We start from the raw sequence: 16744 nt of genomic DNA on the forward strand, positions 1-16744 counted from the left end.
TCTAAGCTCACCTTACCTGTCAATTTTAGAATACTTTATGGAGTGGTAGAGTGCTCAATTAGCATGCCAGAGAAATACCTATGTGCATTTATCCAGTGACAGGTGTTTTGTTTGTTTTCTTTTGGGGGGTAAGGGAGGAGTCAAGGGAGGTAGATGGCTTTGTTTTTAAAGATCAGGTTTAGTGGATGAACAGTTGGATTTGGAATCTGGAAGACATGGGTTAAATTCCTGCCTTAGTAACTTACTAGGTATGACCTTGTACATACCAAGTTTTCTCATCTACCAAGTAAATATATTTGCTTTAAACAAAATATGCTCTTTAAGTGACCACCTAGTTATATGTTCCACTCTACCAAGTCTCAGTTATACCTTTGAGAACACATTACTTTCTTATTTTTAAGTTTCAAGTTCATTTTGCCAACCAAACTCTGAGTTGGAATATGGGCATATGAAGAGTTAAATTTTGTATCTACCCACTTCTGCTACTTTTGCCAGCTTGCCTGATAAAGTCACAATGTTTACTTCTATACTATTCAGTTTTATCTGGTTTTAAGGGTTCAGGGAAAATATAATAAATAGAAAATTCATGGTTAAGCCACATTTTATTTAACTTAAGCTCTTTGTACAACATAAAATTCAGTAAATAAATACATTTTGGGGTGTTCTGGTTACTTTGTTGACTTTTACCTCACGGTAACATGAGGCTTGGATCCTATACTAATATTTATGCTCAAAGAATACCCTCATTCCATCAAAAATGCTCTGGAAAGGGGCAATCTGGAAACACATCAAAGTAAGTATAAATGTACTTGTTTTCCAACAAAATCAATATTTAATAACCAAAGATTCAAAAAAAAAGTCAAGTTATATAGTTTCATTTTTGTTAGCATACTAATTGCACTGGTTGCCATTTCCCTGGCTCACGGAAGATTCCTTTTGTTGTGTTTCCAGAAATTTTTGAGTGGTAAAACATAGAAAGATTTACATTTCATCAACTCATACAACTAAGATAAATATCCATTCATTATTTAAGTTTTTTAGGGTCATGGTTGCACAACTATACATGTTAAGGAAAGTTTTGTTAAACTAATTTTTTTAAATGACAGTTCTATTTTAATTCTCTTGCCAGAGAAATGGCTGCTCCTTGGAAATGTACAGACACAATCAGACTTGTGTGCCTAAAATGAAAAATATTGCAAATGTCTGGATAAGAGTAAACTCAAGTTTTTAGATGCCCTTTCTCCATCTGGAAAAATCTCCTTTTGCAGACCTAGCTACTTAAAATTATACATATCCAGCATTTTGCTCACAGCTGCAGGTATAACCTTAATGTTCCCCTTATTTAAATCAGGCAAACTGTAATTTGGCAGCTCCTTTAAATTGTAAGCCTGTACAGATCTTAAAGACATTCTTTTTTGGAAATCAGTTTGTATACCTTTGAGGAGAGGAGATTAAGAAATCTTTACTTGTTTGAAAATGAACATAAAACTTTTTTAAAATTTCACTAAAAATAGTCTTGTTTTTTTCTAACTAGAAAATTTAATTTAAATGTATTTTTTCAAACTATGGAAAATCCATTACAGATCAGTACATATAAAAGTGTTTCTAAGGGAAATCAAATTTTGATGAAGTGCGATGCCCAATTTTATTCCCAGAGAATTAAATAATGAAATACACTTTTGTCTCTTCAATAGGGAAATGGGGAATTATGGGGTGCAGAATGTCCCATATGTTATGTTGCTGGTTAGTTGTGTTTAACTTTTTGTTCCAAGGAGGGGGTAGCATATTAGAAAATGACATGCTATCAAAAACAAAAGACATCACTACACAGATACGCAAGCATGGGCACACACACAGGAGTATGGTGTGGTATAATAAATGTAAAGACCTGAGTTCAATTCCTGCCTCTGACATATACTGACTATGGGACTTTGGGCAAATTAGTGCCCCAGGTAACAACTATTAATTGCACAATAATTGCTAATCTGCATTGGGAGGATTTCCAATTACCAGTGAAATCACAAACTTGGCCCCCAAAACAAGTAAAAAAAAATTTTTTTAAACAAGTGTTATGTGGTTTATTATTTAAAAATATGAAAAGAGAACAAAAAGGTAGGAGAGACACTTGAAATCTACAACATTTGCAAAAATGACTGTAAGACCTTGACTCAATTTCTCCTTAAACGTATCTCCCAACCTTCCTCAAACAGGGCATAAAAATATCATGTATATATCTCTGCTGATTATTATAGAGTTTGATTTTTTTTTTTTGCAATTTCATAACCCGACTATGAACAGTTGAAGATAATCATGGGCAATCCCATTAGAAACAAGAAGTCAGTTGTTCTTAAAGAACAACATTATTTCTAGAAGTCAATTACTTCAGGAAAAGATAAGCCTAATACCAAGGTACCAGGTACCAACAATCACTGGTACCAAAGTGAAGTTTCAGGAGACTCTTCAAGCCAAATAGGCTTAATACTATTTATGCTTTTCTCTGCTACTATAAATCTCTACTCTTAAAGTTCATAATTAGTTGTGGTGGCTTATACAGTACTAGCTTATTTCCCAAGATAAGTTCAAATAACCTCCAAGATAATAAGTGTTTTAGGAATAAGCCCTTAATGCAAAAAGAATTCATAAAGTGTCACCACAGAGCATTACAGAATCTAATCACAAAATATAATCAAGCAAGAATGTATAATGGAATGTAGGAGGCTTTTTTTTTTTACAAGAAGAAAATGAACAAACATTAACAAGGGATGAAAGGTTTTTTTTGCACATATTCTTTTAGGGGGGCAAGCTGAACTAAGAAAGAATTTAAAGTGTGCATGTTACAGCTGTAATTGCTTGTTTGTGAAGCTATTTGTCTGGAGGAAAGGGAGAACTTTGGGTGGGGGGGGCAAATGTATATCCTCACTTAATAGAAATGCTAAAGAGTTATACATCCTATCACTGTATACGTGAAGATACAACAAATCCTCTCTTGGGCCTTTATTTCAATACTCAGAATCACTTTCCTGGCAAAAGGCTATAGGCAAAGTGCCATCAATTTGTAGGCCAATGGACTTTTTTATTTTTTTGTTTAATCTTTCGAAGAATTTCTGAAAAAAATTCACAAGTCACTTTTTAAATAGTAGAAAGCTGTGTCATAACCTGAATGGTCTATCTGATGACTTAAAACAAAAGTGCTTCAAAGTACTGACTTTGAAGCTTATTAGGCAGAACCAAAATGCTGCTAGACCCTTTGAACAACTAGTGCACAGAAGGGAGAAGTACAAAATCTAGTGGAGAAAATGACAGGCAGGAAACAGCAATAAAGCAAGAAGGCTTAAGAGAGAGTAAGGAAATCATAACAAGCAGGTTAGAACTGGTATATTTTCATTTAAAGGTTTTTCATTCTTATTTGAGCAAGTCGGACTTCAATACCACTCCCTTTCCCACCCCCAATACATTCACTTCTACCATCAGCCCTATCCCCTATTCAGCTCCCGTCTCTGTATTTTCTTCCTTCTTTAGAATGTAAGCGAGAACGAACCATCTTTGGCTTGTATTTCCACCCCCAGGTCTTAGCACAGAGCCTGGCACATAGTAAGGGCTAATATATGTTTGTTGCCTTGCCTTCTCATGCTCATACTGGAGCTCGTTAATATTTCAAATTCCTATCTCCATGTGGTTATGAAACAAAAGGAGCAAATGCTATTTATGATACCAAATAAAATAGATAAGAATTATTTTAAGTGCTTTTTAAACTACACATATTATAGTAGTTTTTAAAAAGTGCTTACTTAGAGCTATCATAAGAAACTTTAGGATATATAGACCTATGCATGAGAAAATGACAGGATTACATAGTAGTGCTTTGCATAATCAATATTACATTCATATTTCATGATAAATTCCAGAGATCACAGCTATCAGTAAAAATAACACTTACTGAATCAAAATAATGTGTACTTTGGAGCCCTGAAGAGCTTTCAGTTTTTAAAACCACCAAGATAACTGATTAGAACAGCACTCTTTACGTTCCACTAGTAAAAATGCTAAATGAAAAGTATTTCAATCTGGATTTCAGCTCATGAATCAGACATAATGTTACTTCTATGTTAAGAAATCCCAGCTGAATAATCCTGAGGTAGTGCAAGATCACAGACTTAGATAGGGAAGGAAACTTAGAGGTCATCTGGCCCCTTCATTGTACAGATGAGGAAATTGATACCCAGATGGGACAAGTGACTTGTGCAAGGGGACACAGGTTGTAATTCCCAGAGCCCTCAGAGAGGTGAGGTCATCTGGTCATCCTTTGCTCTTACTTATGCCCTCCATGGCCAAGCAGAATAAATCTAATCCTCTTATATAAGTCCATCCTATGGATTCTTTTTTTTTTTTTTTGGAGGGGGGAAGGCAGGGCAATTGGGGTTAAGTGACTTGCCCGAGATCACACAGCTAGTTAAGTATTAAGTGTCTGAGGCCGGATTTGAACTCAGGTCCTCCTGACTCCAGAGACAGTGCTCTATTCACTGCGTCACCTAGCTGCCCCATCCTATGAATTCTTGAATAAATCTATCATGTCCCCCTCAAATTTTTACTTGTCCATGAAAAGCACTCAAATTCCTTCAAACTCATCCTCATAAGATATGATCATGAGTCCTTCCACCATGCTGGTTGCCTTCTGTTAAATGTTCTACAACTTACCAATGTCCTTCCCAAAACAGGGTTGCCCACAACCCTAGAGAAGTCATCTGACTAAAGGCAGGGGCACACTGGGCCTATCTCAACTCTCTAGCATGAGAGGCAATATGGATTGATAGGCAATTGTGGATAAAGAGCTGGACTTGGGATCAGGAAAACCTATGATAATACTTTATTTCTACCACTTATTAGCTATGTGAACATGGGCAAATCACTAAACCTTTCTAAGCCCTCATTGCCTTGGATGTAAAATGAAGATAAAAATCCCTATGCTACTTATCTCACAGAGGAGCACTTATGTTATTTTAAAGCACAAAATAACAACAATCAATGATACTTGTAATTATTAGTTATTAATGTAGCCTAAGAGTCATTAATCCTTAAGTATTTAGTAAGCACCAACTGTGTGCTAGGTATTGGGATACAAAGATAAAAACGAAACCACCCTGCCCTCATGGAGCTTAGATTCTACTAGAGGAGATGAAAAGTGCATAAAAATATATAGAAAATACACATATAATAAATATAAGGAGCCTAGCAGAAATCTATTGCTAAGAGGAACATCATGAGGCCTCCACAAAGGGGGAAAGGCTTCAAGTCACATCAGGCATCATGAGTTATGCTTTGGCCACATGTGGCCTCTATGTTTAAGCTCCTTTCCCCCACAGATCCTATGTGTAATTATGAGAATATGTCCAAAACTTTTGGGGAGAATATTTTGTACCCACTGTTTTTCATTAAACTACCTTAGTAAACATCTGTTTCTAAAAGATTAAAAATAAACACAGGATAATGGAAAGAGGGAAGGCTGGGGGTAGTGGTGGTGGTGGTGGTAGTAAATCAAGAAAGGCTTCATATAGGTGGTGGCTCTTGAGGTAAGTAGGGATTCTTAAGAGGTAATGGTAAGAAAAGAGTGCATTCGATGCATTAGAGAATAGCCAATGCAAAAGCAGAGAGACAGGAGATGGCATGTTACATAAGAGGAAAAGAAGTAAGACCAGTTTGGCTGAATTGTAGAATGCATGAAGGAGAGCAGTTACACTGGAAAGGCAGGCTGAAGTGAGGTTGTGATGAATCTAAAGGCTAAACTGAGGAGTTTGTAATTGCTCCCAAGTAATGAGGGAACTACCGGGGGTCACTGAGTGATCAACATTAGTCAGGCCTGTGCTTTAGGAATATAATGGGCATTTGTATGCTGAGTGGATTCAAGAAGGTGAAAAACGTGAAAGATACTGTGGAAGGAGAAGTGGCAAATCTCTGGAGGAGCACAGAGCAACACTGAGGTTTCCAACCTAACTGGAAGGATGGTGGTACCAATGGAAATAGGGAAGTGAAAAAGTAAAGTAGACTGAAGAAAAAAATGAGTTCTTTACAAGGTGTTGAATTTTAGATGCCTATACAGAGTCTCCAGTTCAAAATGTGAAGCAGGTAGTTCTTCATATAGGCCTTCTCAAGAAAGACTAGGACTACATAAGCAGATCTAGGGGTCATCATTCAGAGAGATGATAACTCAACCCTTGGGACTGATGAGGTCACCAAGTAAGTGCAAAAAGGAAAGAGGGCCCACGAGAAAGACTTGGAGCATATCCATAGCTAAAGGCATAGTATGGATGATGATCCAGTAAAGAAGACTGAGAAGGAATAGTCAGATATGTAGGAGGAGAGGCAAGAAAACAGGATGACCAAACCCCCAAAAGGAGAGAGTATCAAAGAGCAACAGTGACAAATGCTGCAGAGAGGTCAAGAAGGACAAGGCCTGAGAAAAGACTATCAAATTTGGAAATTCAAAAGTCACCAACTGCCTATCAAACAAGGGATGGCTGAACAAATTATTATGTAACGGAATATTATTGTTTCTTAAGTAATGATGAAAGGGAGAGTTTCAGAGAATCCTGAGAATGCTTGTATGAAGTGGTGTGAAGTAAAATGAGCCAAACCAGGAAAACAATATTGTAAAGAAAATAATGTCAAAAGACTTAAGAATTCTGATCAATGCATATCCAACCAAGGCTCCAGAAGACTAATGAAGAAGCATACTACTCGCCTCCTGACAGAGAGTAATGGACTTGAGGTACAGAATGAAACACAAATTTGTGGACACGGTAACTATATTAATTTTTATTTTTGCTTGACTATATTTGTTACTAGGATTGTATTTTTCCATTTTTAAGAAAACAATGGGGCAGAAGGAACTCAGAGGCAGAATTGCCAAATAAAAGGAGAGATATTGAAGTATGCCTTAAAATGTATAGAAGTAGAAAAAAGTTAAAAAAAAAATTAAGAGAAGCACAACAGCTTTAAAAATAACAACAGTTTGCTTAAAAAAGCAAGTTGTACATAATAAATCTGTGTTATCATATATATTCTTTTTTCTATTTATTTTTTATAAGCAAATGGTTTCATTTTTTGGTGATGGTTAAATTCAGAATTGTTGTTTTGAGGATATTTTTATTTTCAGTCACCTTTGCCTCTCTGTGACCCCTTTAGCGTTTTCTTGGCCAAAATAATGGAATAGTTTGCTATTTCCTTCTCTAGTTTATTTTACAGATGAGAAACTGAGGCAAACAGGCATAAGCGACTTGCCCAGGGCTCACACTGCCAGTGTCTGAGGCCGGATTTTGAACTCAGGAAGAGGAATCTTCCTGACTCCAAGTCCATTGCTCTATCCACTGTGCCACCTATTTGTCCTTAATGAGTTAGAAGATGAAAAAAATTGCGAAGTGAGTAGGAAGAAATGAGGACCACAAAAGTAGACAGCTTTCTCTGGAACTTTGTATAGACAAGGGATTGAGAGAATGATGTAGGCAGACTATCTCAACCTGAAATATCATCAGATCATAGTAGCAGATTTGCTTGGGGCAAGGAGGTGACATGATTTGCTCACAATCACAGGGGCAGTATATGACAGGGGAAGGACTTGACCCATTGACTCCACTTCAGCCAGGCTGCTCAAAGATGGTAGAACTGATCAAAATGGTCTGGCTGCCACACTGCACTGTCGGCTCGAGCTAATTTTGTAATTCACTTACATGACCAAATCTTTTTCAAGTAAATTGCATTCTAACTGTGACTCCTCCACCTATAATTTTGAGATAGGTTTTGTGAACCCAGATGTGTGAGGCTATATTTATACCAATATAATTTCATCTTATTAGTTCAACTAAGTCATTTAGTCAATTTTTTTAATTTTTTATCTTTTTGTCAATAAATATTAAACACCAACTGTGTACCAGTCATTGTGCTAAATGCTGAGGTTACAAAGAAAGGCAAAAAATAATCCAGGTCATTGAGTCAAAGTCCGGGTCAATCTAATAGGAGAGGTGACACACAAACAATTATGCACAAACAAGCCCTATACAGGATAAATAAGAAATAATCAGCAGAAGGGAGACACTAATAACCAATGATTTAAACAATCAGAATACTTTTGGATCCTAACACTGTCATCCAAACATATCTATCCCTTCTTGTTCTGAATAACCTGCAGACTGGAGAACATATCATGTTCTCCTTAATCCTAGTCACTGATTATAAGTATTAAATAGAACCCTGAGGCCCTGCAATAGAAACCTTTCAAAATGAGATCAATGACCACTCTTTCGATACAGCCATTTGACTAGTTTCAAACCCACATCTCTACCTCTTAACCCCAAGAAGAGTGTGACAGCTATTTTAGCTTTGCTAAAATCTAGGTAAGCTATGGATAGCATTCCCCTGATCTTCCCAAGCTAGGAACCATATCAAAAACCTAAATTAGATTAGTCTGCCACGACCTTTTCTTGATGAAGTCACATGGCTTTCTGTGATCACTGTTTCCTTTTCTCGATATTTATTAACTATTTCTAATGATTTGTCCTAGGATCTTTGCCAAGAATACATCAAACTCATTGGTCTACAGTTTAGGAACTCCATTTCCTTTCTTTTTTTTTAAATCAAGACATTTATTTTCTACTTTTACGGCATCACTTTTGTTTTCCACCATATCACAGTGATCACAGACAGTGATGTAGCAATAATACCAACCAGTTCTTTCAATAACTTAGAACATATTTCAATTAGGACTAGGGATCTTAACTCAACATGGGTAGATATGTGCTCCTTTACTTTCTCCCAACCTATCCTGGATTTCAACTACTAATTAGCCATTTTTATTTTCATGGCCAACCCAAAGATTTGTCTCCCTTGTTTTGACAACTGAACTGGGTGTTTTGTCTGTTAGGCCAGCTTTTTACACACTATATCATACTACCCTGTTTGGCAGGGGAAAACAAAAAACAGAAGCAAAATCAGAGTTAAGTAGTTCTGCTTTCTCTTCATGATCCACTATCACACAACCTGATTGGTCCTCCTATTTTTCCATACTCTTTCTGATTTTATCATGCAATGCCAGCTGTGGTGCATTCTTTATTTTTGCAGTTCAATCTAATGATCTTTCCACTAACCCAGGAACATTCAAATTTCCATGAGTTTCAGGAATTATATTTTGTGACAATGACTTAATGATTCTATTATTCTGTTTTATGTGGAAATTTGTCAATGAGGTTATGATTTTTTAAAAAATTTAGTATACATATGCTTTAGAAAGTGTATTTATTCCCTTTAAATGTGGCTTCTTATTTAGTTGCTACCAGTTAACTTTTCCTACTATCATTTGGAGCTTTTCATTAAAAGAATATTTTCACTTAAGTATCTCAAGGATGTATAATTTTTCCAAGGTGAAGACTCTGCACTAACATATTTCAACCCCATTATAACTCAACAGATTGCTTTGGAGCATAACTACGGTCAAAAATAATTCATTATTCTATGGCCAACATGGTGATTCTCCACATACAGCTATGCTGGTCATCTAAAACGAGGCATACAAATCATCTATAGGCCCATATTCAAAACCTTTCCAGCTTGGTGAAATATTCCACAACTCTGTAGGGAACACCTGCAACAACCCCATGTCACCTTCAATGAGGCAGCAAGGTGGCTGAGTAGTGGATAAAAAGCTGTACTGGGATCCCGAAAGAGCTGAATTAAAATACTGCCTTAGGCACTTACTAAATGTGTGACCCTGGGTAAGTCACATAACACACATCTGCCTCAGTTTTCTCATCTATAAAATGGAGATAGTAATAGGAGGACTTCAGTGGAAATTATAAAAAGGAAAATAACCCCATTTTCTTACATAGTTTTCATCATTAAGATCACTAAGTAGATAAACACTCAACTAAGATAATGTAAATTTCTCTTATCTGTAAAATGAGAAAATCAACCTAGATACTCTCTAAGGTCCCAATAAGCCTTAACATTCTATGAGTCTAGAACATGAGTCCTTAGCCTTTTTTTACAAGACAGAACCTTTTAGTAATCTGACGACGGATTCCTTGTCAAAATGTTTTAAAATTTATAAAATATGTAGGATTAAAAAGTAAACCAAATGTATCAAAATACAGTTGTCACAATAATCAAAAACAAGTTCCACTATTCTAGGACCAGGACCCCTGGTCCAGAAGGATAAAGTTAACTGTCAGGAGTTGCAACATTAGAGTCAATGTGGTACAATGGAATGAATACTGAATTTAAAATCAGAAGACCTACGTTAGTGACCCAATTTTGATGCCATGATAGGTGGTAGCACACACCTGTAATTCTTTTTTTTTTTTATAAGCAATCGGGGTTAAGTAACTTGCTCAAGGTTACACAGCCAGTTATTTCTAGGTGTGGTGCTAAGTATCTGAACCCGGATTTGATCCCCAGGTCATCCTGACACCGGGAACCGGTGCTCTTATTCGCTGAGCCAACTGGCTGCCCCCTCACCTGTAATTCTTGATACCAGAGAGGCTGAGGATGGTGAATCTCTTAAGCTCAGGAGTTCTGAGTTGCCATGGGTTAAACCAATTGGTAGTATTATGGTAAGGAGGTAGGGATAGGGGAACCATGTTGCCTAAGCAGTAGAAAAAACTGGTCCAGTTTGTAAATCAAACAAGTGAAAGCTCCCCTACAAATCAGAATGGAATCAGGGTCTTCTGGAGCCCCTCTACTTCTAGCCTGAGCAAGAAGTGAAACATAGTCTTAAAAAACTGAAAAAGAATCAGGACTGTCAAGTGTAGTTCAAAGAGCATTAGACTTAGAGGCAGATGTGACTGGTTCATATCCTGCCTCCCAAAATGTACAAGCTATGAGACCACAATGAAGTCACTTAACCTCTCTTAGCTCCAAGATCATTCATCAGCAAAATAGGAACTACACTACTTACACCAGAGGGGTATTATGAGAATTAAAAGACATAATGCATGCAAACTGCTTTGCAAATCTTAAAGTAATCTATATATGGCAGCTATCATCCTCCTCCTCAGCAGTAGTAGTAGTGATAGGGGGAGGGGGAGGAGATGGAACAGGAGAAAGAACAAGGGATGTTCAGCCTACAGATGAAGAAACGTTGGGGGATGATATTTCAGTTGTCTTCACGTATTTCAAATAGTAGGCTGCTTCTTCTTGGATCCAGAAACAGAACTAGGAATACCTTAGGTGCTAAAACGCAGTATCTTTTGGTACCAAAATGTATGAATAACTAGTTCTATATAGACTTTGTCCAAGAAGGAAACAACATGCAAATATCATTTCAGATAAGCACAATTTTAATACACAATCCTATCATGAGTAGATTATATGGAGAAAACATTTATATTTTTCTTTCTTTTTTTTTTTTTAGGCAATTGGGGTTAAGTAACTTACCCAGGGTCACACAACTAGTTAGTGTTTATGGCCAAATTTGAACTCAGGTCCTCCTGACTCTATGTACTGGGGTTTTATGTACTGTGTGACCTAGCTGCCTCTTATATTACCTCTTTATACTACATAATCTTTACAAAAAAAAACTTCAAGAAATCTATCATTATGGAAGAAGAATATTCTGCAGAACTAGGGCTTAAAATGTGCAACAGGTGTCATGGTGCTCTGAAATTTTAATCTGTTTATAAAATAGTAGCAGCTCACATTTACATAGCACTTTTAAGGTTTACACAGCAGATCCTGGTGAAGTATGTAATGAGTATTTGTTATCTCTTAATGAGTAAACTGAGGTTCAAACAGATCAGGTGATTGCCCACGGTGACAGAGCTAGTATGTGGCAGAGCCAGGATTTGAACCCAGCTCGCCTGCATATAAATCAGTTTTGTGGTTTCATGTGTGTACCACTTTTTTAAAAAGCTGTTATCAATTTGGCAAAAGCTTTGGACTTCATTTTCACATGCTCAGAATTCATTAAGAACAACTTGGTGATATTTTGATTTTTTCTTAAAAAAAAATGGATTAGGTAATTATCCAAGTCCTTCTAAGGCATAAAGCAGATCTTTAAACAGCATGTACTGGGCACATGAACTTAATGGTACTGAATGGCAGATTTTAAAAATAAATTAATTATTCATGTAATTTTGAAGAGAAGAGCAAGAAGTGCATTAGACATGTACTGGAATGTGTTTTAATTGGAAACCATGTACTGTAATATGTCTTACTTCATTCAGATTTAATTACTAGATGGTCAGTACAAGGGTTGTCAAGTCAAAACTGGTAGCTTTAAAATTAATTTGCTATTTTAATACCTGGAAATTGTAAAGGTTTTCTTACCTAGAGACTGGTAGAGTTCAGTCATTTTGGGATGATCCCAGCAGGTTGTTTGGGTCTCATGGCTAAAACAGAAAAAGCATGAAGGAAATATTTTAGAATTCATAGCTGTAATTGATAAAAGAAAAGAAGAAAAATTATTTTTTGGTTTGGAACCATCTGTTATTTTCTCTTCAAAGAATTCCCATATTTAATATGTGTATAATTCAGTGAAAGGTGTTTACTCCAGGAGCAGAAGTAAAGAGAGATATATTTTAACCCCAAAGAAAAGGCACTGTTAATTAAAAATGAAAACTGTTTTCCCACAAAGTAGTTCTAACTTTTTGTGGCCCCCACTCCTAACAAAACAATATGTGGCTTCTTACTCTTGAAAACAAAACTCTTTGTTGTGTACTCAATAGCTGAACTTCAGATGTACTCACCAACTGCTTGGAACACCAACCTGAATTTTAAACTTATAAGGACAACTGACAATTGATTGCTGCTTAAAACTTTCAGGAATATGGCTAAGAGTCTAAAATTTAAATATTCTTATTCTGTATCCTGGCAGCCTGCTTTTTCTCTTCTTTTATCTCTAAATATCCAGATTTCAAATCAGTTATTTTTATAATTCATTTAGATTTCAGTTGCATTACAGCTAAAATCCCTGTAAAATTCTGAGTTTCACAAATAGATCCTACCTTCTTCCTTTTCTTCCTCTGAACCTGTCCTTATAACTCAGTTTTCCATTACTATACTTTTCCCATGTATTCTTGAAAATGAATGGTGAATTCACAGCTCTCTTCCATTCTTGGAACTCTAACTAACTTTGGTTGTGGGCTATCATTTTCTGCCTTTGAAAAGAACAAAACTCCATTGTTCCTGAATTCTATTATATGTATAAATCTGGGACAGCTATCTACATATATTTTTTCTCAGATTAAACCATTTATATAAAACGTCCAAGACTCATATTTCCAGTTTCCTAGGAGCACATGATAGAAAATGATAAATTAAAATGTAGCATAAAGGCATCCTTGTGTATACAATCTGTGCAGGCTCCCACCCCCACTGCCTTTTTTTTTTTTTTTGAGAGCCTGAAATCTGGGCATTTATGTGAGACATGTCCAAGCAGAGTAAATGAGGCCTACTCATAGAGAAAGAGAGGACTAATGATGGTTACATAGCTTTGAAATTACCTTCACCTAAAAGAACGCTTCTTTGTGGACTTTTGGCTAACAACATTGAATGCAGACTTAACTGACTACCCCACAGTCAATCTCTTCCACAGGAGCCATAAGTAACAAGCTAATTATACATAATTATGCCTACATGGGCCTTTCAGCAAATGAAATAATTTATGGGAAAGTGTTTTAAAGATCAATACAAGCATAAGATATTGAGACATTAGGTTGTAGTCGAAAGGTTTTGAATTTGGTGTCAAAAGACCTGGATTCGAGCCCTAGATCCCCCACTAACTAGCATTTCTAAGTGGAAGAGTCCAGGCACCTCCCACCTGTAGGATCATGGACAAGTCACAACCTCTCTAAGCTTCAATTTTCCTCATCTATAAAATGGAGCCAATAATATGTTCGTTGCATGTCTCACAGAGCTGTAAATCATAAAAAACCAAAACGCACAAAATAAACATGAGTTTTTGTGGTTATTCAAATATAAAGCCACATCTTTGGGAAGGTCTTCTAAATGTAATATAAATTCTCCTAGTGTATAGGGCTGATCAAATCTGAACTGCTTCAAAGACCTCCGGCAAGTCACTTCAATCTGAGGCTTTCAGTTTCTTATCTGTAAAATAAAGGAGCTGAACAAGATGCTCTGAAAGGTCCCATTCAGCTCTAAAATTCCATAATTCTGTAACTGCCCCCATGATATGCTTTTATTGGAAATTGTGGCATTCTGGTTGCTGTTTATCCACAAGTCAAGAATTCCAACTTGATTTGGGAATGGTACCCTACCAAGCAGCTCAGTTTCTACAAAAGTATTTTTTAAAATGCGAGAAGTAATGAATGTTTTTTTTTTTCCTACCTTACGCATCAGGGTAGATGATCTTTGATAAACAAAATGAAGAGAGCAGCACTGCTACAAAGTATAAGGGGCTACTGCCCACCAAAAATTACATCTCAAAGACCACAAAAGCTTGTCTCTAGAACTAGGGGGTCTGAAGTGAAGCACTCTGCTTTTAGGAAGCCCTGTAACCCAGTTGCTATGAATGCTGGAAAGGTTGACCATCTGTAAGTATAGGGGTGGATTCTGTTAGTACTTTATATGCAGAGCACAAGAAAGCTGCAGCTATTTCACTCCATCGAAAAAGTGGTGCCTGTTCCTGAACATTTTTAGCTCAGAAAGTTATCAACAATTCCATAGACAAGTGCAGCTCAAGGAAAGGTTAGATTCCATTGAGACTATACTTCATCTGCCTCTCTGCCATTTCCAAAGGCCATATAATTGTGAGCACTGGAGTTGGTGGAGAGTAGCAGGTAAAGAAAAATGTTCGCCTATGTATCTTTATAGATAGGCACTTATTATGAACATCATGTGAAGTAAAATGTCAATTCAGCAATTCAATGCAATTTCAAGTCCATTTGGGAACACCTTGGCATCTTTAATAGATCTGCAGAGAAATGTTTGCTAGAGTTGATAAAGCTGGCAAACAAATCCTTCAAAAAGCTAATAGTTTATGATGGTCTTAGAAAGAGTCAAAGTAGACTGGAACAGGGTTCCTTAATAGCATATCAATGAAATAGCTGGAATAAGGAAAAAAATGCAGCAACACAAATCCTTCAAACCACTAAGGATATAATAAAAATAACAAATATTAACAGACTACAAATTTCAAAAGAGAAGTCCACGAATACAATTTCCAGGATTATTACTTAGCCTATGATAGTACTTCAAGATGTTAACCTTTTCTGGATTCTCTTTAGCAAAAATACTTCAGCAGTTGAAATAAGTTAAGTTTTAAAATATAATAACAGTCTGTTTCCCTTAAATCTATCAGTTGGTTGAATTTAAATTTCCTTTTCTGAGGACAGAATGAAAACCCAAGTACACCACCCTTTACAATGAGCAACACTCATTCTGGTAATGAAACAGGATATATTAGATAAAGAAATCCTCAGAAACCCTCAAATCCAATTAATACAAATTGCTAAGACCATCCTCTTCTTCCTCTACTCCCAACCTTTGATCAGTAATGCAAAGTAAAAAATGCAACAACAACCTACAGAAAAAGAAATTTTGATTTTCATTGTTTCAGGTACAGGTAAGAGAAAGAAGTGGATGAAAACAACCCAGAGGAGAAATAACAGACTTTATTCAAAAACAGTATGACTAGAACTAGCAAGCTCACAAGTGAAATAACTTTGTCTTGCACAAAATGAACCATTTTTCTGATCAAGTAAATAATAATCAATAATCTTATTTTGTAGTGATAGTTGAGTGGTCTCTACCTTAATTCTTACCTGTCCTCTCTCCCCCTTTTTTAACCTGCTATGAAACCAGAAGGCATTGCAGAAGATTTAATGCTAAAACAGGACAAGACAAATGCCTTAGACAGAAAGTGCACTGAATGATACTGCAGGCTAAATCTGCATTACCCTTATCTACACTATACCTTTCTGGACATCACAGATTCCAAAGCCCAGTATTTCTTAATGTTCACAAGCATGGCCACACATACAGAAGTTCAGAATCAAAGCAAGTGGCCTGAATAATTTGAGTCAGAAACACAGTGATACCTTAAATAAAGAGATAACAGAATAATAAGTTATATTTTTTTGGGGGGGAGGCTTGATTGTGTCACTGCCCTCAGCTTCCATTTCCCACCTTCACCCATGATCCTATAGACTATATCAATAATGAAGAAACACCAAAATCTATGGATATGCTATAGGACTACGATATTTTAAAATTGACTTTGAAGTTATATTAGCTCAAGGTTAAGATCCCAAGACTAGAAACAGAACAACATTCCTATATTAGGGTAGGACTCCATAAATAAGCCTAAAAAATTATTCATATCATGTAAATCTTTTACAGTTGTTACTTAGTTTAGTCTTGTGGGACCAAAGCCTCAAAGTTCTACACTACCTTTGTGGGTTTTCTTCAAATCATCATCCTTTAAATTTACATTTACTGTGCATTATAAGAAATCTCCTTTCCTCTTTCTTTAAGCATGCAAGAGGAACCAGATGTGTATGAGAATAGCAAATCATCTAATGTGACAAAAAACTTCAGCGACACCTACTTGCCAATAATTGGAAATTAAAGTATTACTCCACAGTGCACAGTGCTGACCTAATTTCCTACCACACAATTTAGATTCTCTCTCACCTTCTTTAGTTTCAAGTAGTGTGCAAGGTTATTAAAACAGCTTCAGAGCAGCTGTCAGGGCTGGAATAATCCTATTTACTGAAATTGTTCATTTAGTTTCTTAAAACTA

At 36.2% G+C, this 16744-nt stretch overlaps 1 protein-coding gene across 13 annotated transcripts in view; it reads right to left on the reverse strand.

Annotated features, from left to right (window-relative positions):
- DMD (dystrophin) overlaps window positions 1-16744 on the reverse strand; it is a 2504498-nt gene that overhangs the window by 130436 nt on the left and 2357318 nt on the right. For all 13 annotated transcript variants that reach the window (XM_069063824.1, XM_069063827.1, XM_069063826.1 and 10 more), the window contains one exon: window positions 12310-12371. In XM_069063824.1, the coding sequence (XP_068919925.1) occupies window positions 12310-12371 (62 nt within the window). The remainder of the gene's footprint in view (window positions 1-12309; window positions 12372-16744) is intronic.

This window comes from Petaurus breviceps, unplaced genomic scaffold (genome assembly GCF_028583685.1).
Source record: "Petaurus breviceps papuanus isolate PSGF00001 unplaced genomic scaffold, PetGlider_PUasm1.0 90603, whole genome shotgun sequence".
Classification (NCBI taxonomy): Eukaryota; Metazoa; Chordata; class Mammalia; order Diprotodontia; family Petauridae; genus Petaurus; species Petaurus breviceps.